At 35.0% G+C, this 15,456-nt stretch overlaps 1 protein-coding gene across 1 annotated transcript in view; it reads left to right on the top strand.

Moving 5' to 3' along the window:
• Positions 1 to 15,456, top strand: part of LOC127835231 (low-density lipoprotein receptor-related protein 4-like) — a 68,566-nt gene that overhangs the window by 14,759 nt on the left and 38,351 nt on the right. Inside the window, exon 8 of the mRNA XM_052361556.1 lies at positions 71 to 224. Within this exon, the coding sequence (XP_052217516.1) occupies positions 71 to 224 (154 nt within the window). The remainder of the gene's footprint in view (positions 1 to 70; positions 225 to 15,456) is intronic.

Genomic DNA, 15,456 nt, shown 5'->3' with positions numbered 1-15,456 from the left:
CACATTGAAATGTTCCATTATATGGATTGTTAAGTTAAAACACCCTTGTAAATACTTCAATATTTACCAGGCATGGCTTTTGATTGGATAGACAAAAATGTGTATTGGTGCCAGGGTACACAGAATGGGAAGATAAGCTTTGTTTCACAGTCAACACTGAGCAGCTACACTGTTATAACCGGTCTGGTACATCCGAGGTTGCTCACACTTCTAGTGTCTAGAAGGTAAGTTTTGACATTATTTGTTCAGCATAACGACATTTCCCTATAACGTGGTTTCCTAAATTTATTATGCGTACTTTTTGAGAAGATAAATACAATATGAGCGAATATTTTATTTGATAACCTAATGTAATAATACATAATCGCAAAAACGGTACATAGACCTGTCTTTCTGAGTGGATAAGTGAACGGATGATACAATTCGAATATTATTATACATTATATGGAAATTGGTTATGACGAACAGTAAAACCTATTTTTAAAGGTGACATTTAATATGATTTCATGAAAATATGATCTTTTTATTAGAAAAAATGTTCTGAAAGGCTCTTGTTTACCGTCGGGCGGGCTGTATCGCGGTTTGAGCGTTTGATAGCAAATTTTATAATTGAATACTGTTTTAATCTTATTTAAAAAAATTACCTTCACAAACGAATACGAAACCTATCGGGCACCATTTGTATATTGACATAACAAAACCGTATGAAGCGTCAAAATTGTCACTTGCCATATCGCGTTTCTTCTTGCACATGTGTTTTGAAAAAAATGAAAAGAAGTATCAAGCGGATCGAAAAGCAGCTGTGACGGAAGCAGTTAAACAGAAAGTGAGTGATTTACTGTTTTAAGTCAAATCAACTCCGTTTGATAACACACCTACTGATGTACAACACTAGCTTTGTGTCTTCTTTTAATAAATTGTTTTGTAAGAAGAGGAACAGTACTACTGATTGACTAAAACAATAATGATGATGTTGTCTTATATTTATCATGACCGGCTGATAATATTTCCGTAAGACGTGCACGTCAACGTAATTTTCTGAAGTAATTATGGTGTTGGTGGTGTGCCTTTTGGCAAAACCTACTGATACTGTATTGTCCATGACAAGTGCAAAACAGAATAGAATAATAAAACCAGTGGTGGTGTTAGTGTTTATATGTCTCATGGCTTGATGATGATAATGCCAGTTAAGACAAACCAAAAAAGATGGTGATGGTTGTTGCCACTGTTTCTCATATTTTTCATAGTAGCCATTATGAAGTGCTCGTTAGAAGTATAGGACCAACATATGTACTGAAAATTTTTATGTTGGTAGTGGCGACGTCTTTCAGGACTTCCTTACATTAATTATCAATGGGAAGATCATGAGCGACTCACGGACTGACATAATTATACTAATGGTAAAGACGTCTTATATTTATCATAGCCCAGGATAAACTCAATACCAACTTATTGATTGAAATAATGATGTCGACAACGATGGAGTTTTATGATTCGCATGACTTCACGTAGCTGCTAATGATCTCCCGAGATGATTGCAAGACCAAGTAATTTACTGAAATAATAATGATATCAATATATCAATGCGGACAGAATTTATTTACAAATGAACTTGTTAACAAATAAAGTTATGATGAATACATTTCATTATAATAAAGGATATACACGACTTTATGAATATGACAAACAAACTGATTTTTACTATTTAAATTGTTGCGGTTGGTGCGGACACATTTTTTACATATGTTAATTGGTGTCTATGCAATTTCAACAGTTCGAAAAAAACGATATGTGTTAAATAATGTGAAATGATTAGAATTACTGACACTTCGTTATGAAAACACTTGGTGCTTATAACACGTAGTTTTGTAAGTTCTTATGAGCTCTAGACTAGGACAAGCTCCTGAACAAAAATATTGTGTTCCCAACTAACCATAGAAACAACATGAGAAATAAGTGTATAATTGTTTGGCAAGGCTGAGTCTCGGGAGACTATGCTGATGCGCGCTTCAGTTTGCCACGTCTGGGGGCAACGTCTGCTGTGGCTTAGCAGACAGATGCGGGAGTGACTTGCACATTACGCACACAAATGGACTTGCAGTAGGGGTAAGGGCGGCACGCTCTGTCGAATTGAATGCTCGGATATGCTTACCTCAGCTACCAGGATGACTATATTAATTGATTGTCGCAAGACCATGCGAACTTCGGCCGAAGTCTTACAGGTGCCTTTAGCGATCCCGCAGGCTTTGACGTCTCTCTTGAAGACGTTAGGGCTGGGCGACCTACGGGTCGCGTGCAAGTTGCAAGCTGACCGTACACCGTTCTTTTGTAGGCGTTCATCGTCCATGCAGCGAACGTGAAGCCATCTAGGGGGCGCTGAGTAAGAAGGGGAGGTATTCCTGGGATTCCAGCAAGTTCGATTACGTAACTGTTTTGGATACAATCCTTCCACTTGATATCGATAAAGCGCTTTTGGCACCGCATGTGAAAAGTGTTTAGGGGGCGTTCATTTTGCATGAGCATTGTCCAGGTTTTCCTTACCGTCCGCAGAGTGCTGAGGACACAGACTCGCTATACCTTGTTCTTGGTCTGTCAGTCTGGCCTTGGATGCTGTAGCCGTTGCGATGCGCTTGCTAAGCTCTGTATCAATGGACAGGTTTCCACTTATGGTGGACCCAAGGTATTTGAAGACATCAACCATATCAATGATATAGTACCCGATCTTTATGCAGGGTTCGTTGCTTGCATCCTGGCCCATTAAGTTTGTCTTTTTTAAGCTGACAGCGATACCAAAGTATGTACAAGCCTTGGCAAAGAGTCTCGGGGGGGCCTCCTCTTTTCGCGTGGTTAGCGCAGCGTCGTCCGAAAACAGCATCTCTTTGACGAGGACTTCGATAAGTTTTGTTTATTTGCACGTAAACGAGCGAGGTTTAACAGCCTCAAATTGTAACTGTTGTGAACGTAGATGCCATCCGTGGACCAGTAAAAGGCATTCTTTAACAGCACGAGGATGAAGTTGCAAAATAAATAAGGTGCGGTCCGTATCTGCTGACGGGTGAAAATCCGTAAGATCGATTAAGGCTAAAACAAATGACATTCCAGTTCACTGCACTTTTCTTGGAATTGACGTAATATGAAGATCATGTCGATGGTTGTTTTTTTCGGAGCGGAAGCCAAACTGCGACTCAGGGCAGATCCTTGCTGCGAGGGTATGTGCTCAGTTTCAGGACTATGCGAGCAAACACCTCTCCAACAACGATCAGCAGAAAGATGCCTCTGATGTTGTTTCAGTCAATCCGGTAACCCTTGTTCTTGCAAAGGGTAACTATTGTGGCATTTCGTAAATGTTGTGGTACTTCGCCTTCCACCAAGCTCAACACAAGACGATTATTCAGTGACTGATGTAGGGTGGTGTTTCCGTATTTGATGGCATATATGGGATGCCGTCACTTTCTGGGTAAAACTCAGCGAGTCGATGGCTTTAGCAAGTTCTTCAACAGTGTGCATTGCGTAAAGCTCTTCAATCACATGAAGGTCACTGGTTGAGTTGGTGGCGAGCTCTGTGACCATGAAGCTCACGGCCTTCTTGAAGCTGTAGTACTTGACACGCACATACCCACAATCGGCTTAGTGCTGGATGCTCTCGCACAGATGCAGTTGTAGTTGTTGGCGCAGCGTCGCGCGATACGTTGAGCATTGCAGCGTGTCGTCCTTAAAGCTGACATCGATTTCTTTCACGGATACGTTTTGCATGCAAGAGGAGCTGAGCGCATGGTTGAAAAGTCTTGTTAAAGTGGTTGGAGATTGGCGTTGAATATCCGGAAAACGTGTGCTGTACGGCCTGATCGCGAGGTCATATGGCACTTTGCTTTAAATATTGGAAGTCTGACAGTGACTGTAAAATATTATATGGTAAATCTGTTTGAAGCACTCGTGCTAATGAATTTTGACATTATGCGAACAAATTCACTCTTGATATGTGTACAATGAAAATAATGTCTATAAACATCTTGAAACACCAAGTAAAAAACGAGCCATGATGGCTATTTAATACCAAAAACATTGATGTAAGTGTTGTATTGAAGGAACAAGAAGGAACAATTTAAGATGATGACGATCTTCTCTCGTTGAAGCGATGTGGGGCATCTAAATCAAGTGCCATTTGCAATAATCATTTCATTGTGGTAACAATAGTTGTTCGGTACTAAACAAGTTTTTTTTTTACGACAAAAATTAACATCATACTAAGCATGCGCACAAGCGATTTTGTATCATGTTCTTGCATAATTAACGCTAAAACGGCATTGTTTATATTGTCCATGCATTTGCATGGCATGCTCTTTTACATTAAAACTGCTAAATGTTTGTTTGTGTAAAAACTAAATATGTTCAGTGGTAAAAGTTAAATTTTATATTTAACATTTCAATTTCTTTAGCTCATTTTTAGCAAAATGATATGATGCTGACGTACTTGAAAGCACATGCTTGTTGGTTTTCGATTCACTGTATCTTTTTTTCTCATAAAATGTGGAGTTAATAATGGAATGACCATTTTATATGTTTGCTTCTAAAATATTCAACAAACACGGATGGTTGTATTGGTAAATCGATTTAACAGTACAGGCCCTTTAATAATAATTGATTTTACAGTACTGTCCCTTTAATAATATTTGATTTACTGGTGACTGGTGAGGTCATCGTGTTATCGCTTCTTAATGTAATATGGATTTTTACACACAATATTGCTGCTTCGTCCTGCATTTGCACGATGATGATCTGAAATATTAACTATATGATGCTATACTCTTTAATATTTTTTTTTAAATAAGGTATGTAGATGACACTTGTTTGTAATTACATTTCATCCTTCCTCAAAAAGCTGTAACTCTGTACCTTTAGTCTCCTTCCTACTATTAAGTAATTAAATGATAATTAAATTGAATGCGTTTTTATTCCCTTATATTATTGTTCAACTTTGCAGCTATAAGGTTAAATTTTATTTCGACTTACATGCATCATGAATATTGCTGGGCCAATTGTGAGGTTGAGCGCTCTAAAACGGTTTAAACCCCAAGTGCTTTGGATTGATCGTTCCAAGGCGGTTACCCCAGCTTTATTCTTCTTTGTGTGTATGTTGTTTCATATTGTGCCGTTTCGTACTGTTTTGACAAATGGTCACTTGCTTTAAATAAAGGACCACAAAATTGTATATAATACGAATGCAATACTGCTCCTGCAGCTGGAGTTTCACTTCTTTATATTGGCATATTCTTAGGAATTCGTTTGACACTCCTCTTCAAATTATATAACATGCAAACAGAGATTCCAAAGCAATATATTACATAAGATACAATTTAAAAACAAATCGTATTTAAGAAATTCTCTACGTCCGATAAACCAGATAAAAATCTGTTTTATTTCATCTACATATTTGACATTTTAAGTTCTAAATAATATGATTTTGCAACGCTTATGTAAGGTACTTTTCTTTGTGTTCTGCAAAAATAGTAAAACAAAGTAATGAATAAGAAACTATTTACCCAAATTAATTTAAATTCTTTACTTGCACTTCAGTCCCTCGAAAACTGTGTACGCATCTTATTAGAAAATGTATTACGCACACGGAACAACAAGATTTTTATTAGAAAACAGAAGAAGACTTTTGAATTTGAGGTGAAAATGGTGTCATTTTTACGCTTAAAAACAATACGATTCCTTAATTTTGTTTCATTTTACGGTGACTTGTCGAACCCAAACTTTTCAAACACCGTTAACATTTTAAACGATCCATAAATAACTTTAGTTTATTACAATCGATATTTTATTTTAAAAGTGTAAATATGCTGTTTATTATTAACGCCATTTTTCACAGTGATACGTAAATAACCAAACGATTGATAACAAAAGAAGGATTTATTCGTCAAACCGATTAAATATGAATGAATAATTTAATGTGATATTTTCATAGGTAGCAGTACTTCGCGTTATTAAATAAACCACTTAATTTATGGCGTCCATTACACGTTTTGTCAATGTCTATTACACTCAAATATTAAGACCATACAATCAAAATTATGTTATATTGACAATTCAAACATCGAAAGTGAAAGCGAAACTAGAAACCATTAGCATCTTCACTAAATTGATTCTAACATAATAGAAGCACCTCCTACGCAATAATACACAAGAAATTGCCGTTACCTATTGAGAACCAGGCTAAGCAACATACACTCAATAGTGTTTCGGACTCTAAACATCCCTTCCCGTTTTATATGATACGATTAGATACTTTAGTTCAACTATGTGAGCGATGCAATTTAGCTTAATGGACTAAATGCCATTTATAGTTGCCGATTGCCAGTTCATACCAATATGTATGAATGTATACAGCAATAATACAAAATATTGTCATTATAAATTGTGCTTTCATAAAGACAGCCAAAGACGATTGACTTTAATCGTATTTATTTCATCATACGTATAACAGCTAGTCTGTTATTAAAGACGAATATCCGATTACTTTTATATTTAATACAGGACAACGGGTACAACACGCCTTAAAACATAAAATAATCAAAAGCAAAAATTCTTTAGTCGCCGAAAGAAATGAATGACACATCGAGCCTCATTCCTAGAACACAATAAAAATGTGGTATTTTAAATTCAAGTCGATAAAAGATAATTTAAATTTGATTGATTTATAATGTTATTAAAAATTGGTTTAGTAGGCACCAGAGCAAAATAAAAATACTTTTTTAAGGCACGATGAAATAATGTTAATATTAAACCGATTCAGCAAATGATTTTTATAATACAACTATAACGATGAATTAAAATAATAGAATACTCTATTTATATTAGCAGTTACATAATTATACACACAACCTATTTAATGGGCTTTTTGAAAAAGCCTTCATTACACTTTCTTCCAGAGATGCATCTATGGTCTTGTTTCAGTAGCTATATTCATCGTACTTTCTGAAATCTTATCAACGAGAACGAATCTTAGTGAGCCCAAACGATGACGTTGTTTATATACACAATTAAATATTGCGTGTGAGGAGATTAAATTTAGTTAAGAGGTCGGTCACAAGTGATAAGTCTATTTTCTGGAACAGAGCATCTTTGTATACTGGTAAAAAGTTGTAAATGAATGTTTAAATGAGTCAAACTGACATGGCCTGACTATTTTCGTAAGCCCACATGTGTCCAGTACACTGAGAGAATGATAAAAATATGACTTTAATAAACTGTCATTAAAAACTTCAAACAAGTTCTTAACCAATCCGCGAATATCCATTAAGTTCGAATTATACTTCTCTGAAATGTGATCACTAAGGTAGATAACTTGTATACCAGTCTTTTATAACGAGTGTTATCATGTGCAAGTTGCTTCGGATATTTAACATATTTTCATATGAAGAAGGGTGTATGCTGTCTATTAACAAGTTATCTATTCAAATTCGGAAATGCATCTATTCTTAACTTTATGCTAATAAGACGTTATATAAACAAGGTCCTATCCTCTTTAACTGCATCAATGCATGTATATTCTTATTTTAGTTCGATTGTATGGATTGAAAGATCACATAAAACCTTCAAAATTAAGATGGCTCGCATAACCGGTTCCAATGTAAGCGAGACACGTATTTTTCCTGAACCAGTCGCCTTGTCCTATGATGAACTCACAAACAGGTAATGCCACCGCCAAAAAGATTTGTTTTGTTTCGATACGTCCATCTAACTTGATAAAAGTATAGATTCATCTATCAGGAGTGAGAAAATTAATACATCTTTAATACTAGAATATCGAGAATATCATGATTTTGAGCAAATATGATGTCTTAGATGTAGGCTCTAAATGAATATTATAGATCTAAATCCAAGTTGTGTTGAATGAATTAAAATTGCCTTTTCGTGTTAAATGTGTAATTCAAGCGGTGTTCTTATTTTTGCGAGCGTGAGTCGCGCAAATGGGGTGTTTTTCATTGCCTTTCATTTTGCTCCCTTAAGAGCTAAATATTGATAATGGGTGAATAATCTATATTATCTTAGTTTTATTTTATCTTGATTTTGATACCTAATCAAGGAGTGCTCAATGTGAGCTATTGTGATTGCCTTACGTCCGGCGTCAATTGACGTCTGTCGCGCGATGTGCTCTGGGCTTCGTCAATGTTTCGCTCGTTCATATTATATAAATTATATTGTTCATCAATCGTGATGACAAATTGTCCGAATTGTATATAGACAATATCTATACCAAGTTGGGTCACTTGCTTTTTAAAACTAGATCACCAGGTCAAACCATAGATTAACCTTGCTAAAACTCTAGAGACCATAGTTATAATCTTGATGATACTTTATAAGAATGTTTACCTCGATAATATAGAAAGAATAAATAGTATTTGTACGGTAGAGGCCGCATGTATGGGTCAATCTTGATGAAACATTGTCAGAATTATATTCAACAAAGTCGAATCCTTGTCACAGCCGTAAACAAACTAGCAAGGTCAAATCTTAGATAAGACTTGTTAATACTCTGGATGTTGAATGTATGATTCAATCTTAAAGAAGCTTAGTCAGACTTTGTATCTTCATTATATCTAGGACGAGTTTGAATTAGGGACAAGTGTGTCCAAACTTAGTCACGAGGTCGAATCTAATAAATATATAACACTCTAAAGATTAGATGTTTTATTAAATCTTGATGAAACTTGATAAACACAATGTTTACCTTTGCAATATCTATGCCAAGTTCAACTTGGGCCCAGATGCGTCTGTATACGGTGTTTCAGGTCAAATATCAACAAATATTATTACCAGTTGAGGTGAAACAATTATGTTGCGAGCTTACTTAAATTTGGTCAATTAACCAACTCGGTCGCCAGGTCAAATCTCTAAAACATAAAACGTGTTATCACTCCAAAAGTCACATTTATGACTCAGTCTTGATTGAACTTCGCCAGAGTGTTTATCTTCATATAAATGATCACAATGTTTGAAGCTCGGTCCATTGGAGTGAACAACTATATAACAAGGTGCATGCTTCAACAATGGGTGAACACAATTTTGCGTTGAAGGACAATCGTGTTGTTATATCGATCGGTCGCAATGGACTTTTTTGTATAACATAGTTGCCAAATGCATATCTAAGTTCAAAACTTTATGAAAATATAGATCTGCATTCGTTTGCGTGTATGTTGATTATTGTTCTAATGATTTGCGATCCAAGCCTTTCATTGCAAATTAAGAACATAATACAGCAACATGGCTGCATTCTAGTATGATTTAGCTGTGACTTCTACTAAGCTTGTGTTCACATAATACACTGTTTATCATGTTGGTCATATTTAATTGCGAAGCTAAATTTAGAGCTGAGTTGTGCGTCTGTACTCAGTTATTTGCTCTTTGCCCTTTTTGTTTTTATCTTAGTATTTAAAAATGAATTCCCGCATTGCGGTTGAATAATGACCAACAAAACTTGAAGACGTTTTCATTTAAATTGATTGTGCTATTTAACTTTACACTATCCAAACCAAAACACAAATTCTAATAAAAAAGTTGAAGATTCAGCTTTTCACTTTTATGGAGTTTGATTCTTAGCAATGGGGTTTCGCGTAAATGTATTATTTGTCATAAAATGTCACACAGCTAAACTTAGATAAAACTATGGACACAGGTCTGTATTCGAATTTTGTTCGCTGTTTAGATAACGCTAGCTGGTGTCTTATGTTATGTAGATTGTTCGCTTTAAATATATTGATGACTCAAGAGCTGAATACATAGCGTAACCTGTATTCGATTGGTATAAATCGTGGTTGTTTCAGATCCCATGAACAGCTTTAAGGATGGAGGGCGAGAGTGTTTATGTGTGCTTGCGTGCGCGCTATGTGTGCGTTTTTGGGCGTGTGTGATCTTTTTTGTTTGTGTTTGTGTGTGCGTGCGTGCAAGTGGTTGTGTGCGTGCATGCATGCTTGCTTGTGCCATTTAAAGATTATTTTTGCAATGCAAATACAATATAATTGGCATGATGACATGTTTTTTTCGATTTATTTTAGTATATGAAATTAACAAAAAATGTTTATTTATATTAAATTAAATCTTTTTGATTTCCGTCATCATGTTGTATATGTTTTAGGGTATATTATGCTGGGCATGGATATGTACGATCCATTAATGTCGACAATTGGCAAATAGGGTACATGAGGGAGCCGATACCTGTCGTCACCACAATCAGTTTGTACGAGGTAAAAATGTGTAAACAGTAGCCAATAGTCTACATTGAGAAATGTATAGGCTTCGTTTACACTGAACAGAAAACTCTAAATCTCTTGATAAAACTGAAGTAGTTTTACTACCGAAATTGAGAAGTGTTTAAAGGGTAATCACTTAGTATTTGTTGTTCAAAATACAATTAACTGATAGTTTAAAAAAAAGTCAAACGTATGGGTGGGCATAGTTCAAACAGTTTGAACTGGTAACAAGGTACACTGAGTAGAGTAATATATCATGTGTTTGTTATTAAACGTGTAAAAGAGGAACATTAAATAATATGACCTAGATTGTGTCGCGAAGGAGTTAGTTTAGGCATGTAGCATATACTGTGAAACCATTTATTTTCGTCAGAACGGAATTTCGTCAATTTAAAAAAATGACTATATTGTCAGCACTTGTGTTTAATACATGTCCGCGATTATCGCAGATTCGCGTTGCGACAAATCATGGTGGGGAAAAGAGAGGACATTTGGGAGTCATGTTTGTCACATTAAATAGTCTTGTTTCATCATGTGATAGTAATGGGCCCTCATTATTTCATTCCACTGACAAGTGTATTGTTAAGATTAGCGGGACCGAAAACCGTTTTCGAGGCCAGTTGCCAATTAGCCACACCCTTAAAAGAAATTGAAACAATTTATAATACAGTTGTTAACGAGTAGCGCTTATCATTACTATTCTTCCTAAACGAAGTCAACTCAAACGATACAGCTTAACTGCATCCGCGTTTTATAGAAAAGCCACGTGCTACGTGTCGGTTAAGTACACTGTATAGTGTGCGCCCCATTTGTGTCAAACCGGATTAATCTTGATCACAAAATAGACAAAGTATGTATGCGTGGAATAAGTTGGATTTAAATGCTTAATTTTGTTTAAACATTGGACAAAATAATTCGTTAGAATGTTAAATTCGTCACTCAGTCAACCGACGAAATATACGAAAATTAATGTATGACGAATAATAATGGTTTTACAGTACGTCATAATCATGCGTATCTCAAAAATGAACAAAATACTTAATGTAACAAGCATACTTTTTTATGTATTTATCATCACACACAAGGAAGTTTGTGAATATGAAGTTTTATTACTTGTCTTTCATTATTGCAAAAAAGCGAATAGTCTGTAAAGATCTATGCGTTTTCAGTCAGATTGAACTAGAAAGAATGAATCTTCCATTGTTTGTGTGTAAATGCAATTCAATGGTATTCATTGAAATTTAATATATAAAAAATTGTTGAATGCAATGAATAATTCACTTACATGGATTGGGTTTAGCCACAATATTTCAGTTGAAAGATCAGGAACAAGTATACATAATATAATGTATAGCTTATCAGCTCTAGTGCAAGCCCTATACACCATTTATCATGTTAAATATTAGATTCGACCTGTTTAAATAGTTTTTAACCACACTTGACCTCAATTGCAACTAAAGATTATAGTTAGGATTAGGGTTGGGATTAGAGTTAGGCTCGATATTGTCAAGTTGAAAATCCTCACCAAGTTTAATCAAGATGTAGTTGTAAATGCGACAGAATGATATCGATTACCTTTTTCATGTTTTAAATCCGCCATCTGCGAACGAGGGAAGTTAACAGGTGCTTGTGCGTTTATTATGGTCGCAACATTCAAAAATATTTCATAAACTAATAAGATGTGAAAAGACCCACATAACCATTCCTTTTATTACATATAATTCCAAGCCAAATTGATTTAAATAATAAGCAAGGTCAGGCAATACGTTAGAAAGAACTCAAGCTATACACTCCAGCTGAGAGTATACTGCATACTGTCAAATACTGATTATGTAGTCTCATAATGCCAAGGTCTCATTATGCAATCTCATAATGTCAAGGTCTCATTATGCAGTCTCGTTATGTCAAGGTGTCATCATGTAGTATCATAATGTCAAGGTATCATCATGTAGTCTGATAATGTCAAGGTCTCATTATGTAGTCTCATAATATCAAGGTCTCATTATGCAGTCTCATAATGGCTAGGTCTCATCATGTGGTCTCATAATGTCAATGTCTGATCATGTAATTCTATAAAGTCTCATCATGTAGTCTCATATTGTCAAGGTATCATCATGTAGTCTCATAATGTCAAGGTCTCATTATGTAGTCTCATAATGTCTAGGTCTCATCATGTAGTCTCATAATGTCAATGTCTGATCATGTAGTCCCAAAAAGTCTCATCATGTAGTCTCATAATGCCAATGTCTCATTATGTAGTCTCATAACGTCTAGGTCTCATTATGTTTTCTCATAATGTCAAGGTCTCATTATGTAGTCTCATAATGTCAAGGTCTCATTGTGCAGTCTCATAATGTCAAGGTCTCATTATGTAGTCTCATAACGTCTAGGTCCCATTATGTTGTCTCACTATGTACAATTCTCATCATGTGGTCTCATTATGTCTAGGTCTCATCATGTAGTCTCATAATGTCAAATACTCGTCATGCAGTTTCATAATGTCAAGATCTCATTATGTAGTCTCATAATGTCAAGATCTCATTATGTAGTCTCATAATGCCTAGGTCTCATCATGTAATCTCATAATGTCTAGTTCTCATCATGTAGTATCATAATGTCTAGGTCTCATCATGTAGTCTCATAATGTCAAGATCTCATTATGTAGTCTCATAGTGTCTAGGTCTCATCATGTAGTCGAATTATGTCAATGTCTCATCATGTAGTCTCATAATGTAAAATACTCATCATGTAGTCTCATAATGTCAAATACTCTTAATCTTGATTCATACATGTCAATTACTGATCATGTAGGCTCATATAGTCAAATACTCATAATGTCGTCTCATAATGTTTATGTCGCATCATATAGTCAATGTCAAATAATCATCTTGTAGTCTTATAATGTCTAGGTCTCATCATGTAGTTTCATAATGTCAATGTCTAATCATTTAGACTCATAATGTCAAAGACTCATCATGTAGTCTCATAATGTCAATGTCTAATCATGAAGACGCATAATGTCAAGTACTCATCATGTAGTCTCATAATGTCAATGTCTCATCATGTAGTCTCATAATGTCAAGATCTCATCATGTAGTATCCAACTTTAAAATAAAAAATGAAAGGGGTAGTACACAACAGTGCTAAACCTACGACCCACACAAGGACATATAAAATAATTAAGGCATGGCATGATCCCTAACATAGAATTGTGATTTTAAATAAACGATGTTGATTTTTTAGAGAGCATTGCATTTCAAATACTGAAACCTATAAGATAATTTTATTGTGATTTAAAATTGTTTTTTTGTATATGATCATATTCCCCTGCATATTTCAACAATTTATTAGGTTTGGCTTGTAATTCTATTAATTTAGCCATTGCATTCAAAGTGTTCAAACGCATAAGATTACGGTCGGAAGAACGTGATTTTGAGCCTCTTTAAGCTTGACGGTCCCTTTGATATTTAAAGCTAGTGTGTTTAATATATGTGCCAAAATGCAAAAAAACAACGAAACAAAAACAAATAAACCTGAACGTGGTGCTTTTATGGGGTAAGAAAAGAAGGAGTTTGTCAGATATGTTCACTCTATGCATGTATTTGAAACAATACTCGCTCAAAAATGTCAATTAAATAGCAAAATAAATGTTATATTTCATCCAGGACAATACAAATATTAGTTAAACTTGGAGATCAAAGATACGTTGCAGTGAAACAATCAATCAACTTCAAATAACTAAATAAGTATTACATCTTTAAAGCACATTGTATGTGGCTGCCACTTACATATCCAGCCATAAATGATTTTGTGTAGTGTATAATTGCATAAGTACATTTTACCTATATAGGCATTGAATGCCTATATTTAGAGGTTAAAGGGAATACACATTGAATTGCATATTTTTGACACAAACTAAGTACTTTTGACTATGTTTATGGTTGAACTCTAGTCAAAACGGTATTCATAACCAAACAAAAAAAGTATTGCTAAATATTTAGGTTTATGTTGGAAGGAAGGGTTAACATAAACAAGATACAGATAAGTATAAACAATAGAAGCCTTACAGTTAAATTCTATAAAGTAACATGGACAGAAATGCAGCTCAGAGCGAGCAGTATAGGCTTCCAAATAAGTTATTTTTACTTTTATGAGGGACACAGCTTCCCGCAGAATTATCAACACAAAAAAAACACTATAATTGCTCCTTTTCCACTTTCTACGCACAAAAGCGAATACGGTAACTGCTGCCATGTTTTCGCTGAATGAGAGGAGCATGTATAAGATAAGAAAAAAATCTCAATATAAAGTAAATGATGAAGGGGACATTTCCTACAACATTCCTATGTTGAAGTCTGATGCGACACACTTTAAAGCAAGAACCATGCCATAAGCAAATAAACTCAGCAGAACTGTCTCGATGCTAAGGAATAAGACTTTACAGATGATCAGTGCCAGCATCCGCTACCAAGAAAGCACAAGTTTAAAGTTTCAGGACGCGATGTTATCGATACAAACTGCATGAAAAAGGTAAAACACCCGCTATAAATGGAATAAAAATGTACGCCCTTTCATGGTGGTGGAATGAGGCAAGGTTTAAATGGCCATGCTTAACGCACAAGTCCTAATTGCGTTATTGGCTGACAGATCTGGCGTTTAATTCTGACTTCATGTAAAACATTAACGCTAAATACAACTAATGCCCGTTTTACAGTCCGGAAATATGTTTCTTTGCAAAACTGGATAATGTGATACCTCAGAGAATTCCCAGAATGATTAAATAAATCTTGCTATACTTGACAATATGACGACTATACATGACGTTTTATTTTTCAAAGGTCACTTTATAAATAAAAACGCTTACTCGAATGGTATCTAAGATACGATCATAAAAGATCTGTCCGTCCGTCAACAAACAATCAACGACTCGAAAACAACATTCATTAATGATAATATACATATATAAACATTAAGAGTTATTATATGAATATGCATGACCTTTGACTTCTACAGAGTCAAGTGTCACACATAGAGTAATCCTGCATGCAACAACATATACAACAATAAAATACAATCAACCAAATACAATTTATTTATATATATATACCGAGTATTGCATGGTTTATGGGCCACATGTTAACGAACGACGACCATGCGTAACAAGAAAGGCAAAGACAAACAATTACTAAATACCATTTACATT

This window comes from Dreissena polymorpha, chromosome 6 (assembly GCF_020536995.1).
Source record: "Dreissena polymorpha isolate Duluth1 chromosome 6, UMN_Dpol_1.0, whole genome shotgun sequence".
NCBI lineage: Eukaryota > Metazoa > Mollusca > Bivalvia > Myida > Dreissenidae > Dreissena > Dreissena polymorpha.
This window is presented reverse-complemented; position numbering and strand designations above follow the sequence as displayed.